This window comes from Chinchilla lanigera, unplaced genomic scaffold (genome assembly GCF_000276665.1).
Source record: "Chinchilla lanigera isolate Chin_1 unplaced genomic scaffold, ChiLan1.0 scaffold00012, whole genome shotgun sequence".
Lineage (NCBI taxonomy): Eukaryota > Metazoa > Chordata > Mammalia > Rodentia > Chinchillidae > Chinchilla > Chinchilla lanigera.
Window position 1 is genome coordinate 17,263,172 of NW_004955413.1, and position 22,794 is coordinate 17,285,965.

At 42.7% G+C, this 22,794-nt stretch overlaps 2 protein-coding genes across 2 annotated transcripts; both read right to left on the reverse strand.

Moving 5' to 3' along the window:
- Positions 1–1,165: 1,165 nt before the first annotated feature.
- Ldhb (lactate dehydrogenase B) lies at positions 1,166–20,359 on the reverse strand (the record flags this gene model as incomplete). The annotated part of the gene is given in 7 exon segments (XM_005379063.2): positions 1,166–1,528; positions 4,828–4,951; positions 7,027–7,144; positions 8,431–8,604; positions 11,051–11,224; positions 13,284–13,401; positions 20,225–20,359. Coding segments are annotated over 7 exon segments (1,005 nt in total). The 3' UTR covers positions 1,166–1,360.
- A 1,465-nt stretch (positions 20,360–21,824) lies between these two features.
- On the reverse strand, positions 21,825–22,794 carry LOC106147973 (translation initiation factor IF-2-like; the record flags this gene model as incomplete). Its single annotated transcript, XM_013511635.1, is given in 2 exon segments — positions 21,825–22,209; positions 22,657–22,794. Coding segments are annotated over 2 exon segments (325 nt in total), but the record flags the coding sequence as incomplete, so codon positions are not given.

The following is a 22,794-nucleotide window of genomic DNA, read 5'->3' on the forward strand; positions in this document are numbered from 1 at the left end:
TGAGCTAAATCCCCAGCCCCTGTTAGGGTTTCTTAAGACAGCCCCGAGGAGTTTTGAATTTATAGTCTTCCTGTCTCAGCCTCCCAAACTGGGATTATAGGCCTGTGTGTTGCATTATATGTGGAGAAGGACATTCTTTACCCTTTCAATGTATTGCCTCAGGCCTGATCAAGCCATGTGACTGTTTAGTTCTGCAGGAAGTCTAGCAAAAGCACTGATGGAAAGGATAAGATTGCAAAACTTGTGTCCTTGTAGAAAGCCACCAAGGTCATCACTAAATGCTTTACTGAGACATGCCCGAAGGAATGATAACATGTGGCCTAAGTCAAATCTCATGCTTATGATAACTGAGCTGTATTATCCTGGCTAAAATGTTTTGGTATCCGCACCTTTGTCCTAGCTCTGCCCTTGGCTCTCGCTCAATAAAAGGTGACGGAGATGGGTAATCGAGGCTGTAAGGCCGCTGATCGCAGAATTTTGCCTCTCTTGTTCTTGTTTCTTACTTTTCTTTTCATCCGTGGGCACCTCCTTCTCAGGGCCTGTCACCCTGAACTGAAACAGAACATACACGGACAGGCAAAGAAATTGAGGCTTAGGAGTGGTTATGTACAGCAATTAACTTGCCCAAGATCACAGCCAATCAGTTATTTGGCTGGTATGATCGTGTGATGGCGAATCACTCCCTAAACTGAACCCTAGCTACTGCATGTAAATTGGAATTTCTCTTGTTAAAGAAACCCTGCTTAATGTTCCTTCTTAAATGCCCAGAGTATGCTGTCTTCCAGTAGCCAGGGTCTGAATGATTCAGCCCAAACCTCCACCTTCCTTGGCTATCCAAGAGAAAGAACTCTAACAAAGTTCATTCCGATTTTACAAAGCTTTGTTTTAGAAGTTCCTCCGTTTAGAGAAGTAGAATGGACTTCCTTGTAAGAGTTACATAACTGACACCCACTGCAATTTCTTCAGCTCTAGCCATAAAATGGTAAGCATATTCCCAGGACAAGAAAACCAGGGAACTTGCTGTGACAGAACTGTTTTGCTACCCAAAGGGGAGAGCGCAGATGATGGAGCAAAGATGATGCTGGAATCGAGGGACATTTATGACATGTGGGAACAAGCACTGGAAATAATGACTCACGTCTTTCAGAAACTAGTGAAACAGAAGCACACTGCAATAGTTAATTTTATTTGTTCAAGAACTCATATCGCAAGCATTAATCCAAGCCAGGGCTTTGATGCTGTGAGCTCCTATCAGATAGTAAGGAAGAAGCAAACTGTGACCTGCGGTGTAGATGACAGCTAAAGGCTCAGGATCACTCACAGGGTAGTTTTTAAACTTCTACAGCCTCGAGCACAGCAGTCACAGGTCTTTGAGGTCCTTCTGGATGTCCCACAGGGTATCTGCACTCTTCTTGAGCTGAGCAACCTCTTCATCCTTCAGCTTCTGGTTGATAACGCTGGTTAATCCCCGCGTGTTCAGGATGCAGGGGAGGCTCAGGAAGACCTCGTTCTCAATGCCGTACATGCCCTGTAGGAGCAGCAAAGGCATTTAGAGCAAGACCCAGAACCCTCAGCAAGAGTGATCCCAGCAGCTAGAAGCAGAAAGAATTCAGGAAATTTGATAAACACACACGCGTTCTCTAACCAAATTCTCATCACTTACGAGTCTCTGTTTCCCCTATAATTGATATTTTAAAATGGGTTATATACATGAAATACTCAACATATATATATTCCATAGTGGCGGCAGCAGGGCAGCAGTATAGAGAACTTGTTCCTCAGAATCAGGTTCAGAGTGCTCCGCAATCCAGGCACTCGACCCCTACAGCCAAGAGAGAAGAAAGCCTGGCTACTGCTCCAGCTGGCAGCAGACCTTGGTATCATCCGCGCGGTGCTGGTTTTAGGCACACGCAGAATGCAAGAGTTCTGAGATTGAGAAGGCTTCCACCTCGATTTCAGAAGGCTTTGGAAGCCGCTTAGGCAGTGTGCCCGAGAGGGCAGTGTGTGAAGATGAAAAGCCTAAAGTGCAGAGGAGAACCCAAGTTTGGAAAGATCAGGAATGTGGATCATCTAAGGAAAGCTGCAAGGAGCGAGCAGAACAGGCCCAAGAGAAGTCATGGGAGCTGTAACCGCCAGAAGTGCCATAGGGGTGGAGTCACGCAACACACATGGAGCTCACAATTTATCACAGATTGTTTCAGATGTTGCATGTGGAACTGCAGGACTTAATGTTTGCCCTGCTGGATTCTGGACTTGCTTTAGTCCCATTCCTTTGCATCCCTGTTTGTACCTCTTGGAGTGGTAATGTTTATCTTGTGCCACTGAATGTTGGATGTGTTTAACTTTTCATTTTTACAGGGACTCACAGCTAACTGTTTGCCTTACACATCAGAGAAGACTTGGGATGTGGCCTTTTCAGCAATGCTGAAACTGTTAGGGCTTTGGCAACTCAGCATTTTTGTTTTGTTTTCCCGGTACTGAGAATTGAACTCATGACCTTGCGCTTGCCAGGCAGGCGCTGTGCTGCTGAGCTAAATCCCCAGCCCTTGGCAACTCTTAGAGATGGGCTAATATGCCTTTTGCATAAAGGAATGGGAAGCAGGGTGTGGTGGTGCATGTCTGTGATTCCAGCACTAAGGAGGCTGAGGCAGGAGGATCACTGTGAGTTGAGACCATCCTGGTTTATAAAATGAGCTCAAAGCCAGCCTGAACTGCATAGTGAGACCCTGTCTCAAAAAGACAAAGGAAGGTGCATGAGTCTTTGGGGGGGGGGGAGCCAGGGACAGAATGTCATGGTTTGTGGCTAGATGTCCCCTCAAACCTCATAAAGTCATAGGACGGGCTTCTAGAGTTTTTCATTGATCCATGGGCAAATGCTGGGATTATGTATGAGTGCTGGGATTATGTATGAGTGCTACACTGCCCTGGGGCAGGTAGTTTGCATACATGGAGGGAAAGAGGCTTGTTCTCTGCTGCTTCTCCCTTTTGCTCTTGCTGCTTTTGATGTTTTCTGCCACAAGGAACTGCTGTCCTCTGCCATGCCACCCTGCCTTGGAGCCAGCTGAGTATGCACTGAAACCTCCACGAAATATGAGCTAAATGAATCTTTCCTTTCTTAACTTTGGGCATCATGTATTTTGTCCCAGCAATGATAGAAGAGTAACCAAGACAATATACTATGATAAAAGCAAGTTGTTATAAGAATAAAGATTGCACTGAATTATTCTGAATGTTTTAGTGAACAATCCTCTCTGCTTGGATAAATACACTTTTAATAAAATTTGACCAAAGAATCTTCAAATTAAGTGACTTTCCTAGTGGATTACTTACCACAAAAATTTTAGGGGAACTTAATAGATGGTAATGTTTAATAGGTAGTGAGAATAACAGGTTATGATCAACCTAAGAGATCTTAAGTAAGAACTGGTGACCACTACTATGAAAGATTTAAACCAGGCATGGTGGCGCACGCCTGTAATCCCAGCATTTGGGAGGCTGAGGCAGGAGGATCATTGAAAGTTTGAGACCAGCCTGGGCTAAAAAGTGAGCAAGGCCAGCCTGAACCACATAGCCTAACCATGCCTATCAAAAAAAGACAAAAACAAGAACAGAAAGCTTTAAGACAAGATAGCAGTTTCCAAAATACCAGTTTGTATAATACCAGTCTGTAATTTATTCAAAAGGTCAGTTTCACCAAATAACTAATCAGACTGTTTAGTTATAATATACAAGTTACTTTAATGTAATTTTTAAAAGTTTTAATTTCGAAGTTATATAGATACACACACACAAAAGCAGAATAAATTAATTTCTATATAGGTACCCTAATACTCAGCAGTTAACAATTTCTGCCATTTTACTTTTAAAGCATTTTAAAACAAACATCTAAATCATGTTTTACATCTGCGCCCTCTGTCTCTATCTCTTCTATATGTTTCCTTTAATGCACCACATTAAAGGACTCAGTAAGATCAGCCACACTCAGGCCACATGAGTCACTTGTTTTACTATAATTTTATTTTTTTATCCATTACCGGGAATCGAACTCACGACCTTGCGCTTGCCAGGCTGGTGCTGTGCCGCTGAGCTAAATCCCCAGCCCCAATTTTATTTTTTTAAAGCACTTTCTTACTTAACCATTTTGTGTGTTTGCTCCATAGCTTTTGTTTTTGTTTTTTGTCTTTTTGAGACAGGGTCTCGCTATGCAGTTCAGGCTGGCCTTGAGCTCACTTTGCAGCCCAGGCTGGTCTCGAACTTGCAACAATCCTCCTGCCTCAGCCTCCCGAGTGCTGGGAGCTCCATAGCTTTTGAATTAAACCAAATTTGCTAAGGTATCAAAGGCTACTGGAAGCTGGGTGTGGTGGTGCAGTCCTGTAATCCTAGCACTTTGGAGGTTGAGGCAGGAGGACCCTTGTGAGTTCGAGACTAGCCTGGGCTACAAAGTGAGCTCAAGGCCAGCCTGAACTGCATAGAGAGACCTTGTCTCAAAAAGACAAAAAAACAAAAGCAAAAACAAAAACAAAGGCTACTGGAAAAGCAAACGACAGCTCATGACACTAATTTAAAGTGAACATTATGTGTATTCAAGCAATCATATACTATAAGGATGTGCTGGAAGAGTCAGAGCTAGTATTTAATTTACCACATCATACAAGGAAGAATAATTTAAAAGGACTGATGTTTCGAGTCTACAAACTTGGATTCTTTCCCCACATGGCTGTGGAAAGGCAGAAGTTAACCTTAAGTGTTGAGATAATAGAAATAATTACAGAGAATAACTTTACCTTGCACTTTAGAAATCATGTATTTTTCACTAGTTTGTCTTACCTTCACCATGGTTGACACTGGATGAATCCTGGACAGATTCTTCAAGATGGACTCAATAAGATCAGCCACACTTAGGCCAATGGCCCAGTTGGTGTAACCTTTTAGCTTGATGACTTCGTAGGCACTAAGGAAAAAATAAAACAAATGATTAGTGAAACCAGACTCCCTGGATTTGACTCTTGCTCTACTCCTGCCTGTTAATCTTGGAAAAATTATTAACATATCTTGCCATGGGGTCATTTTCTTTAAAATAAATGTTATGTATTTTGTAATTCTCTTATCAGTGTTAAATGAATTAAAATACAAATATTCCTCATTTAAAGACCTACCCATTTAACAACTGTTCAGACTTACAAACAAGGAATGTTATTCAGACTTATGACCTACTGCGTGAATTTACATGTTTTTGTATTTTTCACCAATTTATATAAGGTACATCTTGCTTTTAGAACCTCAATGTCCTTTATAGTTGTATAGTACACCGTGTTTATACATACTGTAATTTTTCTTGATTGTGTTGTACAGTACAGTGCTGTAGTTTTATGTTCTGCTATACATCACAGTACTGCATGTAAGAGCTATGCAAATAAAAGCAAAGCCATCAAACTGGAGTTTCCTTTAACTGTTTATTCCGAATATTGAAATGCACATACTATGAACAATTCCTCATTTAGCAACTCATTCTTCATGAATGACCTGGTCCTAAAGCTAGCGTGGTGGGGCACGTCTGTAATCCCACCACTTCCAGCACTCGGGAGGCTGAGGCAGGAGAATTGTTGCGAGTTCTAGGCCAGCCTGGGCTACAAAATGAGTTCAAGACTAGCCTGAACTGCATAGTGAGACACCGTCTCAAAAACACACATACACACAAAAATTAATGACCCAGACCCAGAAACAGAACTTGGTCATTAAATGAGGAGTGTAAGGCTGTCAGTACTACATGCAGGCAGTATATAAATGTTTTGATAAATTTAAACAGCTAATTGTACACTTGATCTTAGCCAAAAGGCTGAGAAGCGATAAAACAGCTAACTGTATAAGTGAATATTTGTAAAGTCATATGGTAGAATGTACACTTTCTAATCAATGTAACTTGTACATGAAATCAGGAGACAAAGTAAAAGAATAAAATGTGCCTTGACTGTGAGATCCCACTTGCCATTGTCAACTAACATTATGATCAGCTAACTTGAGAAGTGATGACAATATCCTACCCGCGATCTCCTTAAGAAATCACTTTAGGGTACAAACTACACACCTCACAGCTTACAGAAGGCACTGATTCCTGCCGAGTGGCAGGAATCACTCTCACTGAGTAACAGAAAACTAGGACTGAATGCGATCTGCCACCGACCTGAATTTCTGGTCTTGGACAAGTTAGGTTACATGAGGTGAGTGAGCTCGTTTTCTCATTTAGAAAACAACGGGATTATGTTAATTAAAATTCTAATGACTTTTTCAACTTTAAAAAATTTTTTCTTTATACGCAGGTTGAATTCCAAAAAAAAAAATCATTACAATTGAACTTAAACACAACTTTCATATTTAAGAGAATAGTCTTACTGCAAAAATTCTCTGTAAACAACATTTTTTTGAAGATTTTATCAAGGAAAGGGTGTGGGGACGTCTATAATTGAGAGAAAAGATAAGCAAACAATAGTTTGAGCAGGCGGGCGTGGTGGCACACGCCTGTACTCCCAGCACTAGGGAGGCTGAGGCAAGAGGATCATTGCAAGGTCGAGACCTGCCTGGGCTACAAAGTGAGCTCAAGACCAGCCTGAACTGCATACAGAAACGCTGTCTCAAAAAAGACAAAAAAAAACCAGGTTGAATACTTTCAACAATCTGTCCTCCAGTACTTTTATTTGGCAATCATGTGACTTAGAGGTCTGTGCTCACCTTCTGAGATAATCAAACCATATTTAATGACAAAAGGCAAGGTGCAGGCCCTTTTCACTTGTTAATTCTGCGTCTGGCTCTGGTTACCTGTGTAGCAGACTTTCCCTAGAGAGAAAATATTTGCTTTCCAGAGGAGGTTGGCGGAGCAAGTCTGACCTGTCTACCCCACCTTGCTGCTTGCAAAGATAACCGCCCACTGACTACGTGGAATTTACCTGAGCGGACAGCCAAGAGAACTCTTTATCATTCGATCTAAGTCAACACCCAGTTAACCTCGTGCCTCAGGTCCCTCCTGCTTACCTTTCCACCACCATCTTGTGCACCTCCTTCCAGTTCTCGCTGTCGTTGTCGGTGCCCATTTCCGGATTGAGCTCCTGGAGGGAAACGCCTGCTACGTTCACTCCACTCCACACGGCCACTGTCAGAAAACAGGAGAAGAACCAAGTCAAGCAGTTCAGGTCTTTCTATCTTGTAAGTCTTGGTTCAGGTGTCACCTCTGATACAAGTTACTGACTCCCAGCTGGTACTTACTGCCCCAGTGACAAGCGACTCCCGCAGTCCCCCGTTTGAGGACACTTGGTCAAATGTTTGCCTTCAAATGGCAAAATATCTGACCTTTTCAACTTCAACAAATCCGGCACAAAATAATTTGTGTGTCAAAGTTACACGGAATATGAGGTATTTTTTTTTCCTTCCTCCTTCTTGGTTTGTGAAGTCACAAAGGAGTCTAGTTTAGGATTACCCTAAACTTCTGATTTGAACAGTTTTAAAATTTCCTCCTGCTTATTTTTTGTTTTAACGTAAGATTTTTTTCTTCTAAAAAAAAAAAAGCTGGGAGGGGTGGCGCATGCCTGCAATCCAAGCACTCAGGAGGCTGAGGCAGGAGGATCGTTGTGTGTTCAAGGCCAGCCTGGGCTACAAAGTGAGCTCCAGGTCAGCCTGAACTGCATTGCGAGACCCTGTCTCAAAAAGATAGACAAATAAATAAATTTAAGAAGTCCTAGATAAAACCCTAAACAGTATAATTATACTCACATAAAGTATAATTTTGAAAGTGCAATAAAATAAATAAGGGTCTACTTACTTAAAGGGCTACAAATGCAGGTCTGTGACCTAGATCCTGAAACTTAAGCTATGTATTTCTTAGGGACTTCTGGAGGGGAACATAAAAGCCTCAGGAAATAGGAGCAGGGGGCTAAGCAAAGTCCAGTACTGCTAAGGCAGCCACAAAGGAAAGCTGCTTACGGGGAATAAAACTCTCCTCACTACACAAGCTCTGACAAGTCAAGCTACTTGAGCGTTTTCATGGTCTTTCACAAAATCCATGAAATCTGAGTAATGCTGCCTCAGTGGAATTCTCTCTCACTTCATGGAGATGATACAGATCAATATGGAAAGTAATTAAGAAAACTGAGAGAAAACTAGACTAAATGGTAAAGCTAATGAGAAGAAGATAGAACTACCTATATGATTTTTGTTTTGTTTTGTTTTGTTTTTTTGGTTTTTCTCCAGTACCGGGAACCGAACTCACGACCTTGCGCTTGCCAGGCAGGCGCTTTGCCGCTGAGCTAAATCCCCAGCCCCAAACCTATATGATTTTTTAATGAATTTTTCAGAAGCACATCAAAGGGCATCAAAGTAAAATTTAAAATCAAAATACAGAACAGCAAGACTATAAAAGCATGAAGAGTATTTTTTCTTTACCGCTCGAGTCTCCATGCTCCCCGAGAATCCACCCGTGGCAGCTGCTGGGGTGAATGCCGAGCTTCTCAGCCATGAGGTAGCGAAATCTGGCCGAATCCAGATTGCATCCGCTTCCAATCACACGGTGCTTGGGCAACCCACTTAGTTTCCAGGTAACGTATGTCAGAATGTCCACTGAATGTTTTAGAAAAAACACAGGCAAGCAAATCAAAACTGATCTCGATGAGGGGCTCCCCGAGCTGCCACCTCCCGCCTCGCCTCCTCGTTCCCCAAGTGACACGAGGCCAGAAAGTGAGAAATACTTATTTTATTGGGTAGAAGACACTGCTCACTTAACTACTGTAGGAACACAAGGTATTCAAAGGTCCTATACAGTAGACACCCTTTGTTTCCACTTGGCAAAACACCACATCTACACAGAGGTAAAATTTTGCTGGTGTATCTGTCTAAAAATAAAAAACAGCTGAGCGTGGTGGTGCACGCCTGTAATCCCAGCACTCGGGAGGCTGAGGCAGAAGGATCTTTACAAGTTCGATGCCAGCCTGGGCTACAAAGTAAGTTCAAGGCCAATGTCAACTACATAGCTAGACCCTGTCTCAAAAAAACCCAATCAATCAATTAGTCAATCAGTATAAAAATCCAAGGGCATCAGGGCAGGAGATGTAGCTTAGTGCAAAGGCCCTGGGTTCGAGCCCCAGCATAGATCAATCAAGGAAAGGAAGGTGAAAAGCTGGTAGTCAGGCCTTCGGTCTCTACCACCCTACGCATCCACAGACCCTAGCTAAAAGGTTTGAAGGACCTTTGCCATTAGATACTCTTTCTTCCTTGACAAATCTGATTCACTAGAAGTGACTTCCTGAAGAATTAGATTTTGAAGCTATACCTAGAAAGTTACATAATCAGTGACGTCCGTCTGAGGCTCAGGAAGCAAGAACTTAACATAGCTATTTGACCTTCTTGTTCTACACCTATTTTCCACATAAACATTTACATACAAGACTACACAATTTAATAACCTCCAACCTAGGTGTGGAGAGAATAATACTGAAATAATCTCCATCACTGGTGGCTCCTAATTCTCGATATTTAAAAACGGCAAGGATTTCCTTGCTGTCATTCTCAAGCTTTCCCTAGGTGAAGCAGAGATAATTTGTTTTATCTTTTTGTCAGTGTCTTCTATGCTCACCAGCATGCAATAAATGTGATGGCAAATAATAAAAGGAAGTGTGATCTATAATGAACTTTAACCGCTTAGGCTGTCAAAAGGCGAAATTACAATTTAAATATCCTAGGTGGCTTTATTTTTGATTCTAGAATCAGGCAATACTTTATTCCATAAAACAAGAGTAAATGTTTCATTGGGCTAAGCAACAATGTTTGGTTTTATTAATTTTTTTTTTTTTGAGACAAGGTCTCACTGTGCAGTTCAGGCTGGCCTTGAGCTCACTCTGTAGCCCAGGCTGGCCTCGAACTCCCAACAATCCTCCTGCCTCAGCCTCCTGACTGCTGGGATTACAGGCATGCACCACCACACCGGGCTGGTTTTATAAATAGAGAAAAGATAAAGGAACCAGTAATAAAAGAACAAGTAGAATTCGTTATTTCAAAGTTTTTTTCTTTGTATAGTGGAGACAAGATATTAGCAAGTAACTGGTTAATACTGGATAATTTTAGAATCTTTTTACATAAGGGTTAAACAGCATGTGAATGGATACTGGCCCTTCGAGGAAATTCGGCTGTGATCTCCTCAATCCCGTTTTATTATGGCCGGTAAAGGGCTTGACTTCAGCACAGTGATACAGAACGTTGGCACAAGTGACTCCATTTTGACTTTTGGCAGAATCTGTTGGGGCTACAGCCTCCTGCAATTTTCAACTAATAAAGCTAAAAAGAAGTAGCACTGTTTCCAGTAATACATGTTAATGTTTATTCTGCAGATGTACTCAGCAGGGGAAGGAATCCCCACGTCACAACATTTGGTGTTAGCAGCTTTTGTCTGTCAGTACATTCTGTGTTTATTTTTAAAACCAAACTGATTGGTAACGTTTGCAAGAGTTCTTTTCAAATTCAGTCTGATTCAGTTCTAAACAACTTAGAGATTAGGATGCTAGAATGGGTTCTCCAGAAAATAGGTCAAAATATTTCTTACAAATTTTAGCCACATTCAAATGACTCCTTTCCTTCATATTCTTTCCCAAAATAACCTTAAAAAAAAGAATGTAAACCAGGCATGGCGGCACATGCTTGTAATCCCAGCACTCAGGAGGCTGAGGCAGGAGAATTGCCATGAGTTTAAGACCAGCCTGGGCTACACAGGGAGACCTTGTCTCAAAGAGACTAAAAAACCCCACCGCAAACATCCTTAGATTCTAAAACACTCAGATAAGACAAAAGGATGAAGTTTCATTAAACAAAACTATCCTCACATTTTGAACATCTGGCCCAGGACCCGACCACTTGCTTTGTGAACACCGTCTTTCTGTTACCAGCAAACAGAAGACAGGAGAACTGCTTCTGTTAGCGAACACGGGCCTGGGCCTGATTTTAAGCCCGAAACAACAACGAAAGCCCCCCAACCCCGAACTCAATAGCACTGAGCCGGAAGGCACTGCCGTAATACCTGGGTTGGAGACCACAATGATGATGCAGTCGGGGCTGTACTTGACGATCTGAGGAATAATGAACTTGAACACATTGACGTTTCTCTGCACCAGGTTGAGACGACTCTCCCCTTCCTGCTGACGGACTCCAGCAGTCACCACCACAATCTTCGAGTGGGCAGTTACAGAGTAATCTTGGAAAAAGAAAGGGGAGAAAAACTACATATAACTTTCCATCAAAACGTGCCCCAGTCAGCGTGCTCTACAGCCGAACCACGAGTGAGCTTCCAGAACTCATACGAAATTTTCCCTGGGTCTGTAACCCCAACACTCTGGGAGGCTGAGGCAGGAGAACTGCAAATTCGAGCTCAGCCTGGATGACTGAGGAAGGCCCTGTCTGAAAATAAAAAGTAAAAATAGGACGAGGCTATAGCTAATTGCAAATGCCTTAGGTGCAACTCTCAGTACTGTAATATATAGTTTTCCATATTAAAAGATTTTGAAGTTCTATATTCCTGTGGCTACTTTTTTTCCTCCTTGACTTTCTCTGAAGGTCATTCAACTAAAACTGGCTCAGAAAATGAACTCAGGAAATAAAAATATGCCTAAATTAATGTGTGTGGCTAAGAAATTCACTGGATTTTCAATAATATATCGAAACACTGACAGTGAATCTGAAATCAGATACGCAGACTTTTGACAGAAATGAAAAAAATCAATTTGTGCTCCTAAGTTAGTAAAATGAAAGAGCACAAAAAGAAAACAAACGTCAATTTTAGGGGCTGGGGATTTAGCTCAGCGGCACAGTGCCTGCCTGGCAAGTGCAAGGTTGTGAGTTCGATTCCCGGTACCAGAAAAAAACCAAAAAAACCAAAAAAAAACCAAATCTCACAAAAATCAGTTTTAAATTGCTCTTAGGCATATAATGTTAAATAAATCCATGGAGGAGGAGGAAGGAACTTTGTTTTTGGCCAGAAAGTAAAACCTTGGTTTCAGTATTTTGAGCTTATTCACATTTTAGCAATAAGTCAATGAGTTTCCCTGAAGAATCAATCTATCATCCATCTATCTATCTATCTATCTATCTATCTATCTGTCTGTCTGTCTGTCTGTCTATCTATCTATCTATCTTTTTTGTAAAGGAAATTTGTCTTTTTTTGAAGTATACAGACGTTGGCCAGACATAATGGTGCACGCCTATAATCCCAGCACTCAGGAGGCTGAGGCAGGAGGATCACTGCAAGTTCAAGACCAGCCTGGGCTACAACGTGAGCTCAAGGCCAGCCTGAACTGCATAGTGAGACCCTGTCTTAAAAAGTCAAAAAAAATAAAAAAAATTAAAAAAATAAAAGGAAAGAAAAGAAAAAGCCTATGTTTTGGAAACAAAGAGAACTAGTGCATCAGTGTGGAGTATGGGTACATGATCAGCTTTCCCTTGTGTTTCCAGCCTGAAAATGTCCAGTTGGTGTGTGTACCTTTTAAGAAGTTTCTAGAGACTGATGAATGAAAACCGACACACAGGGAAAACGTCAGAGACAACCAACTGTACACAACACTTGGTTATGTTCTCTTAATGACATATACTTAGGGTCAGTTTGGGCTGATGAGTTCATGTCTAAGTTACTGGCCATTAAGAAGGTAACGTAAAATCAACACATTAAGAATGAAAAGTTGAATTCCATAGGAAAGAACAAATTTTTAGGCAAGAAAGGGAAAGAATGATAATTAGAAGAATATTTTGTAGGATTTAAAGTTACTAAAATAGAGCATGAACACTTGATTTTTTTTTTTTAGTTGCTATGTGGATCTATCTCAATAAGACTGTTTATGCTTGGGGCTGGGGATCTAGCTCAGCAGCAAAAGCGCCTGCCTGGCAAGCGCAAGGTCGTGAGTTCGGTTCCCGGTACCGGAGAAAAACCAAAAAAAAAAAAAAAAGACTGTTTATGCTTTTTTTTTGGTACCAGGAATCGAACTCAGGACCTTGCACTTGCCAGGTAGGAGCTTGTGCCACTGAGCTATATGCCCGGGCTAATAAGACTGTTTAAAAAACAAGCAAAAATACTACAGCTCAAGGGGATGTGAACATTTGATTGTTCACAGCTCTGAAATAAATAACTTTCAAATTTTCAACTCTACTTACTTAAAAAATGAATTTAGCACAAGGGTAGAATGTATGTGCAAGGCCCTGGGCTTCAGACCCAGCACCACAAATAACCAAGAAATACACAAATCGTAGTAATAAATTAAAACTACCTTTATCCGCCACAATTTTAGATGTCTGAAGAAACAAGCTTCCATGCTGCAGATCCATCATTTCTCCTTTGAGTTTATCTTCCAAAACATCCACAAGGGCAAGCTCGTCAGCCAGCGACTGCAAACACAAAAGCAGGTGTTAATGCCCTAAGCCTTCTCATTTTAACCTTCCTATTGCAATACCGCTTACAGCTTTGCCTCTGCGGTTTTCTAGGGCTGTTAACAAAATAAACAGTAATACATCAGTACAGGAATTCACTTTCAAATGTAAATGCCGCCTTGAAGGACAGCAGCGTGAGCAGGTCAGGTGGCTGGGTTCAGGAAGCACTTTGAAGGATCAGGTGCAACTGGAAGGTGGAGGGGGGTCAAGGCCAGCAGGGGGAGGAGCAACACACAGATGAGACAGCCAGGAGGTGAACTTGACCTACTTTAGCTGCTCTCAGGGGAACAGCGAATAACAAGCCTCCCCAGCTCAGCTGCCCGCTAGCCTAGAGGTGACTTACAACAGGCCTGCTGGTGAGGGTTTCTCCCAGGTTAAGCGTCTCCTTGGGACTGAATGTGTTTTTAGTTCTAAGCAACTGAACTGTGGTACTTCCAAGTGTTTGGGAATGAGCAATTTCTAAGTTGGGGAACACTTAGCAACTAGTTTCCCCCTTCCGTGCAGTCAGTCCTCTTCCGGTTATTCTACATTCACGAATTAAACCAACCTCGGATCAAAGATATTTTTTGAAGAAAACTGCAATTACGGTACACACACAGGTACGGATTGCTTCTCTTGCCTTATTCCCCAAACTATAGCAGGCACTTACATAGCACGTAGACTGCTTTAAGTATTATAAATAATCGAGATGATTAAAGGTATACAGGGGGATAGGTATAGCTTTTTTTTTTTTTTTTTTTTTTGAGACAGGGTCTCTGTGCAGTTCAGGCCGGCCGTGAGCTCACTTTGTAGCCCAGGCCGGCCTCAAACTCACAACGATCCTCCTGCCTCAGCCTCCCGAGTGCTGGGATTACAGGCATGTGCCACCACGCCCGGCAGATATATATAGCTTATATGCAAATACTATACACCATTTTATATAATATACTTAAGGATTCTAGGATTTTGGTATCTACAGGGATCCTGGAACCAAGCTCCCAAAATTGTTCGGTGTTAACTCTCAAATACTGCCATTAATTTTGATCCATTTCTACTAAAACACATTTTGACATTTGTAAAACCCTGGTGTTCCTTTACAGTCTTTGACAAGATCACACAAAATCCTCCTTTGTACTAATTTAAGTCCAAAATTAATACAATATAACTTAAAAATAGTTACAGCACTCTGTGAAGGCGCAGAGCACTAGAAATAGTCAGTCTTATTTTAGTAACAGCACATGTGCGAGCATAACAAGGGAGCAACACAGCTCGTGCTTAAGTAGAAAAGGATGTCACCGGGTCCCAGATCCTGTCTCTGTCTCAGTGGGAGTGATGAACAGGCTAAGAAGTGCATGTTTAGCTGACTAGGAAGGAAATGATCCAACACTTCAAAAAAAAATTGTAGTGCTACATTTAGTTGGATCTGCATGGCAGAATATTCTCCCAGGATAAAGGAACACAAATAAAAGATGTCTGACCCAGAATTGATGCTGGTGTTTGCCTCAAATCTGCCGCCATAGTCACATATTTTACAGCCCATGAATTTACCATGTGTATATTTTACTTATGCTGTTAAGTATCTTTAAAATGGTTTAAACTAACAACATTTAGATTAACTGCAAAAGCAGTAATCTCATTAAGGAGCAACGTCAGTTAGAAGGTGTGGTAAGCCAGGAGTGGTGGTACAAGCCTGTAACCCCAGCACTGGGGAGGCTGAGGCAGGAGGATCAGATCAGCCTGGGCTGCAAAGTGAGCTCAAGGCCCGCCTGAACTCCATAGGGAGACCCTGTCTCAAAAAGACAATAAATAAATAAGGCAAGAATTTCATTGTTTAAATCTTGTTTAATCTCTAACAAAAACGATTTTTAATCTCAAATCCGTTCACTGGGGACCAGATGCAGTGTATATCTGCTACCAACATCTTAATATTTACTGGTTATATTTTTAGATTCAAGCTTCTAGTCTAGTCTGCATGAAATTTTGAGAAAGGAAAAGGTGTAATTTCTTTTCCAAATTAACTGGCTGGACATGAATCATTTATTCAAGAATTTGTTTTTCTTCCTCTTTGAAAGTCACTTTTACTTATTATGAATATAACTTTGGTTCACTTCAGGCTTCTACTCTGTTGCGTCAATCTATCTTTGTACACACATTTTAACTATGTAATCACTTTTTTTGAGGCGGGTATTTTGAGACAGGGTCTTGCTACACAGGTCAGGTTGCCTTCAAATCACTGGTGATCCTCCTGCTTCACCTTCCCAAGCTCTGGGTTTGCAAGTTTGTGCCACCATAGCCAGCACGGATCATTTTTAAGTCAATCCCTACACTGCAAAAACTACTTTGCAACATTGCTGCTTTGTTTAGAATATAAGAACAGTGGCTACATCTGACTGAAGAAAAGACAGATACTCAAAAAGCCCAGGGTAATGGCACACAACTGTAATCCCTACACTCAGGAGGCTGAGACAGGAGGATCACAAATTCAAGGCCAGCCTGGGCTACACACTGCATAGTGAGACCACGCCTCAAATACCAAACCAAAACAAAAAGACACTCAGACTGCAACAGTGGGTCACAGAGGGTAAGGGTTTACGGTAATCTTGCCGGGAGACCCTGTGGGACCCTATCAGGGTGATGGGGTTGGCTTACAAACATGCATATTTTATAGAGGGCAGCAGAAGCCATGAAAAGGTGAACTGACAAAATTCAAGTGCCCTTCATCAGTATTACGAGGCGTATTCCTTAGTTTAATACGTATTTACTACTGAATATGCCAGACAGCTTTCTGCTCCTCAAGAACAGAGTGGATGGGGCTGGGGATTTAGCTCAGCGGCAAAAGCGCCTGCCTGGCAAGCGCAAGGTGGTGAGTTCGGTTCCCGGTACCGGAGAAAACCCAAAAAAAAAAAAAAAAAAGAACAGAGTGGAGAACACATTCAGTAGTCCTTGGGCTCATGGAATGTATAAGAGAACGGGAAATAAACCAACAAAGTGAGGTGACTTCTGGTGGTGGAAGCGCTGTAAGAGCATACGTTAAAGTGAGTCAGAAACTCAGGGAAGACCTTCGTGCACCTGAATGGCAGGGACTCAACCGTTTTCTGAAAGCTCCCTACAGCTGTTACATAAGCAGTGGGGGTGCAGTGTGTGGGCCAGAGCAGGAAAAGAACATTAACATCTTCTAAATGCAGTCTAACGAGGGCGTTCGCCCCTTAATCTCTGATCCCGTAACCGGCCGCTTTTGGTAACATGGAAGTGCGTGTCCTCTACAATACAGCAGTGGCGGGCTCAGAGCTGATGCTTAGTTATCACCGTGATCTTAGTCAAGTTGCTTCGCCCCGGTGAACTTTTTCCCCCTGGACATAATACAGAGACACCACCTGACAACAGGTTTTAGGGAAGAATTAATGGAGAAATACACAAACACCTGGCTAAGGGCATAGCTAGGGTTTCACGAACACGTTTACATTTTTAACAGCTTGAACAGCTGGCATAGGAAATAAGATATTGGACATCACTGCACTGCATTTCAAAGTCCTGGGTTCAAAGTGTATATGGTGGGCTGAGGATATGGCTCAGCGGCACAAGTGCCTGCCTGGCAAGCACAAGGTCCTGAGTTCGAGTCCTGCTACCAAAAAACCAACCAAACAAACAAAGTGCATATGGTCCCTGTCTTATCATGGTCTGATTTAAGTGGAAAAGCACACACATCCAAACAGAAGCACAGAATGAATTCTGCGTTTGGCTCTTTTTAAGATTCTGTCTTCCTGGGCTGGGGCTGTAGCTCAGCAGCTGTGTGCTTGCCTAGTATGCATAAGTTCCTGAATTCAATCCCCAGTACAACAAAACAAAACAAACCCTCCCCCCAAATGACTTTAATATTCTTTTAAATTTTTTTTTTTTTGGTCTTTTTGAGATAGGGTCCCACTATGCAATTAAGGCTGGCCTTGAGCTCACTTTGTAGCCCAGGCTGGTCTCAGTCCTTCTGCCTCAGCCTCCCAAGAGCCGGGATATTACAGGTATGCGTCATCAAACCTGGCTATCTTTTTAAATTTTTATTGGAACATTTTACACTTGATCTTAGCCAAAAAGCAAGAAGCAATTATCAGTACATTTTAGATATACATAATGATCACATTCATCATAAGGAACTTATATTTATATATATATCTTGCTTCTTTTTTTTCCATTCCCTGCCTCTCTCTTCAATCCCTCTTCTATTTATAGAAGCTTTGTTTCCATTTTTCTTTTCCTTTTTTCTTTCTCTCTTTTAGTTTTTGTATTTGAATCTTCTCCTGACCTAGCAATACACAGTAAACACCTTCTGGTGGTGACGCTGGACGCAGCAGAGGGCCGCAATTCCCAGACAGCCACGCCATCACCGTATTCTCTGGGCACCGGGTTGCTAAGCTACAGCGCTCTGCAGGTTGAGGATATCAAATGCCTTAATTAATATTCTAGGTGTAGGGGCTGGGGATTTAGCTCAGCGGCACAGCGCTCACCTGGCAAGCGCAAGGTCATGAGTTCGATTCCCGGTACTGGAGAAAAACCAAAACCAAAATAATAATAATAATAATAATAATAATGATAATAATATTGTAGGTTTAAAGATGTATCCCAGACTTAGCGAAGGGGCACCTGTACAGTTCTTGGCACTACCTGTGGTGTGACCGTGGGCAGGCTATGGGGTCTCTTTAGCCTCGGCAATCTTGCCTGAAACAAGCATACGAAGAGTTCCCATGTCTGGATTGTTTCAAATGAAGCATTTTATTTAAAGTACTTTGAACACAGCATATATTCCATATATGCATTTTAAAAGAAATATAAATAAATACTTTTACTGGAAGAAATAGTGAGTACTCTATCGTGATAAAATGCCTCATAATTTGGAAAGCAGCTATCTCAAATCACAAGCAATTAAACAAGACATTTAAAGCTAGCTAGGCCAGGCATAGGAGCACATGCCTATAATCCTAGCTAACTCAGGAGGCTAAGGCAGAACAATTCAAAGTTCAAGGCCAACCCAGGCAATTTAAGTACAACCCTGTCTCAAAATAAAAATTTTCAAAAAGGGCCAGGGATACAGCTCAGCGGTAGACTGCTTGCCTATCATGCACTAAGCCACACTTTCCACTCCCAGTACCACAAATAAATAAAATTTCTTTGCTGTGTACTTCATATTTCAATTGACTTGCCAACTGTTTCTAGGCATAGATTCAGAATTTATCCCCTTAGAGTTAAACTTTAAAGAGCTGGGGGTGGGGCTCAGCGGCAGAGCTTGCCTAGCATGCACAAAGCCTTGGGTTCAATTCTTAGCCCCGCAGGGGCTGGGGATTTAGCTCAGTGGCACAGCGCCTGCCTGGCAAGGGCGAGGTCGTGAGTTCAATTCCCAGTACCGGAAAAAAAAAAATTCTTAGCACTGCAAAAAAATTTCTTTTTGCAAACAGCAAGGCATCTGCCTAGGAGTTACCCAGGCAGCCTCACAAAGGGGACAGTGTGCTCTACTGAGGGCAAGGCAGAGCTTGCTTTCCTTTCTGTCCTTTCTTCCTACATTAAGAAAAAAAAAAGGAATCCATTCAGTGCAGCAAGTAAGAAAAGGGTTTCTTTCCTCAAAAGTCCTTGCGCACTAAAGAAAACTGTATCTGAACTGTAAGGGTTATAAGAGAGGGAACGCAAAGTCTACGGAGGTCCTGGGGAATCAAGGCATGGGCGGCGGGAGGTGATAATGGTGCGGCGGAGGAGCAACACTCCTGCGGAGAACCGCCTCGGTTATGTAAGACTACGTCCTATTCTTAGCAAAGGTCTTTCGAAGGACTTAGAAGTAACAGCGCCACGTCCGTGACTGCTCAAATGGTGAGGATAAAGATGGAAAGTGTACACGGAAGGTACAGTACTTTTAATACTCTCGTAAATTTTCTGTAGGTTTGAAACCATTTCCAAATGAAACTACAGTTGAAAGTGTGAGGGGAACAGTAGGATACGTTCACTCAAAAAGCCCGATGACTTCTTAGAGGGAGAAACTCTTACAGTGAAGAAATATCAGGCACCCGTCTAACCATGGAATTAATTTCAGCACCCCCGGTAACGCCACGTATTGAACATCATGGAACTTCTGACGGGATTCCCCAAGAAGCTGGTTTTAATCCCAGCCCCCAATTTAACCTGAACTGAATTACTCTGACATTATACACAAACCTAAGTAGCAAGATAGCCTGCAGGAGTGACCTGGACCCCACAAAAGTGTCAGTGGCATAAGACAAAGGCTGGGCTGGAGAGGGACTATAGCTCGGGGGCAGAGCACTCATTCAGCATACTGAAGGCCGTGGGTTCAATCCCCAGCACTGCTAAGGAGAAAAAAAAGAGCTAACATTTCAAGATTTAAGAAAAATGAAGAGGGGGCTGGGGATTTAGCTCAGCGGCAAAGCGCCTGCCTGGCAAGTGCAAGGTCGTGAGTTCGGTTCCTGGTACTGGAAAAAAACCAAAAAAAAAAAGAAAAATGAAGAGACATAAGAATATAAAATATAGAACCAGGGATATAGCTCAGCAGCACAAGAACCTGCCTGGCAAGTGCAAGGTCCTGAGTTCCCTTCCGGGCACAAAAATAAATAAATGAATAAATATATAACCTTGGATGGAGGTCAAAACAGGTATAAGGATATATGACTATGACAACACGGACAATTCTAATATGAATACTGTGTATGTACTACACAACAGTGCTATATATAATGTGAAGCTCCCCGAACATAGGCACTGTGCTGTGGTCAAACAGGCAGAATGAAACTCTCCTAGTATTCTTGACCCGTACCTTTCCCAGAATGCTGATGGCACACGCCATGCCGACCTGCCCGACGCCCACTACAGTGATCTTGTTGTTTGGCACCCCAGCCTCCTCCTCCGCAACTGGGGCGATGAGTTTTTCCTTAAGGGTTGCCATTTTGTACTGCAAGAAAAGAATCAAAACATTACACATTACATCCACACGTAAAATCCGAACGGGAAGCATTTTAGAGGTCACCACTGCAATTCTGAGCTGCCGTTCAAGTGAAACTCATGATATTCTAGAACTCAGAACGTACCCTAAGGAACCACGGGACCCTTCTAAAGAAAGATTTAATGAAAGGAAAAAGGGGCTGGGGATTTAGCTCAGCCGCACAGCGCCTGCCTGGCAAATGCAAAGTCATGAGTTTGATTCCCGGTACTAGAAAAAAAAAAACACCAAAAAATAAAAATATATATACATACTTTAAAAAAAAAAAAAGGAAAAACCTTCATAAAGCCCCTTAAAAACACCAGCCTAGAATTCCTCCTGAGCAAGTTGTAATCACTAGTCTCTTTTTAACTTCTTGTTTTCTTTCTTTTTTAGATTGGTGGCACTGGAGATTGGACCTCGTACCTTCCCACTGACCTCCTCCCAAAGCCCCCCCTTCTATTCTGAGACAGCATCTCCTGAAGTTGCCAGGCTACACTCAATCTTCCCATCTTCCTGCCTCAGCCTCCCTGACTGCTGGAATTACAGGCAAGTGCCACCACAACCGGCTGCCCTGTCTTCTAGATACTGGCCATAAATAAGTCCTTTTTTTCCATTGGTATTGGGGATGCATCCCAGGGCCTTCACACCAAACTAGATCCCCAGCCCTTTTTATTTTGACCCAGGATCTCACTAAACTCTTAAATTGCCAAGACTGGGCTCCAACCTGAGATCCTCTTGCTTCAGCCTCCCAGTCCTGTAATCTTTTTTTTTACTTTTTATCCTAGACAGTTACATCTGAGATAGTTGTATCTGTTTCAAACTAAGTCATTCTAGTATTAGTTTGTTTCCAATCTGCAGTAGATTAAGTAACAATACTGGCAAGGTAACTGTATTAAAAGTTAGGAAGGCTCTGACTGGGCATAAAGCCCCTGAATTTGAAACAATCATGTAACATTTTCCCAAGTTGGTTAGAACTAAACTGCGAAGAGATTACTATGCAAATCATATTTACAGTTCTCTAGTGCATGCAAGAGAAAAGACACATTGTCACCAAAGGTTCCCCCAAAATGAATGACCTTAAAGTGAAACTCAAACATGTCCTGCATTTTAAGCAGGATCAGATGAATGCTACATCTCTTCTCGTTGAACTCAGTTTCAAATGCACAATTCCAACCCCCCACCCACACCCACTCATTTTTTTTTTTTGTTAATTTGTTTTAAGATCTCTAGGTGTAGACTAGTCCTGCAACAAAAATCCACCCCGGAGCGTGGTGGCACACGCCTGTGAGCCTAGCACTTGGGAGGCTGAGGCAGGAGGATCCTTGTGAGTTCGAGACTAAGCCTGGGCTACAAAGTGAGCTCAAGCCAGCCTGAACTGCATAGCGAGACCCTGTCTCAAAAAGACAAAACCAAAACAAAACAAAAATCCACAAATAGTCGCTATTATAAATACAGATGAGTTTTTCTAACAGATCTCTTACATAAGTTTGGAGGAGTTCAAAAACTACAAACTACAATTCTGAGGGTCCGGCTAGTACGGATTTTTTTAGATCTTTGTAGAAAAAAGTACACTTTTAAAATGTTTCCTTTATGAGAAGAAAATGGTTTGCATTATATTCAGTCCACTGACAAATCAATGTCGGCCGCGCAGAAAATGAGTGACAACAAACAAGATAAAAACAGCCCAGGACTGTTGGTCTCTTACATCGTCACTCCCCTGGCTATACACCACTAAAAGTAAACTGTGCTTACTGTCAAATGCCTTATAATCCCAGCACTCCGGGAGGCCGAAGCAGGAGGATCGTAAGATCAAGCCCAACCTGGACAATTTGGTGACTTAGCAAGACCCCAAATGAAAAATAAAAACGGGTTAATAACTCAGTGGGAAGGCCCTAGGATCAAGCTCTAGAACCGCAAAGAAAAACAGTGCCGCTGCTCCTCCTCCGCCACCGCAAGCCCGGGCCTGCCGGCAGCCAGCCTCGTAAAGGCCCACACACAACCCAAGAGCCTCCTCTTCCTCCAGGCGCGGGCTGCGGAAAAAGAGCAGGTCACGAGGGCAGTCAGCAAGCACAGGTCTTCCCGGATAAGGTCTCTGCGAACGAGTCTAGGCCTTTCTCACGCTGAGCACCCAGGGCGGGCAGAGCGAACAAAGCAGCTAAGCATCCGGATAAAGGCGCGCGAAGCACCGGGGCCGGCTGCGTAAAGCCCCAGCGAACGTGCGCAGCGCTAAAGCCTCCACCCCAGCCGCGCACATCCTCTAAGGTCACCCCGAGAGCCCGGGCTCCGGATCGCGCCCCCGCCGCGTCTCGGGCGCCCGCCCGGAAGCCATCGAGGGCCTGGGGGCAGCGGGCGTTAGCTGCAAACGCAACAAGTCTCTGCCCGGGTCGGACCGAGCCTGCGGCGGC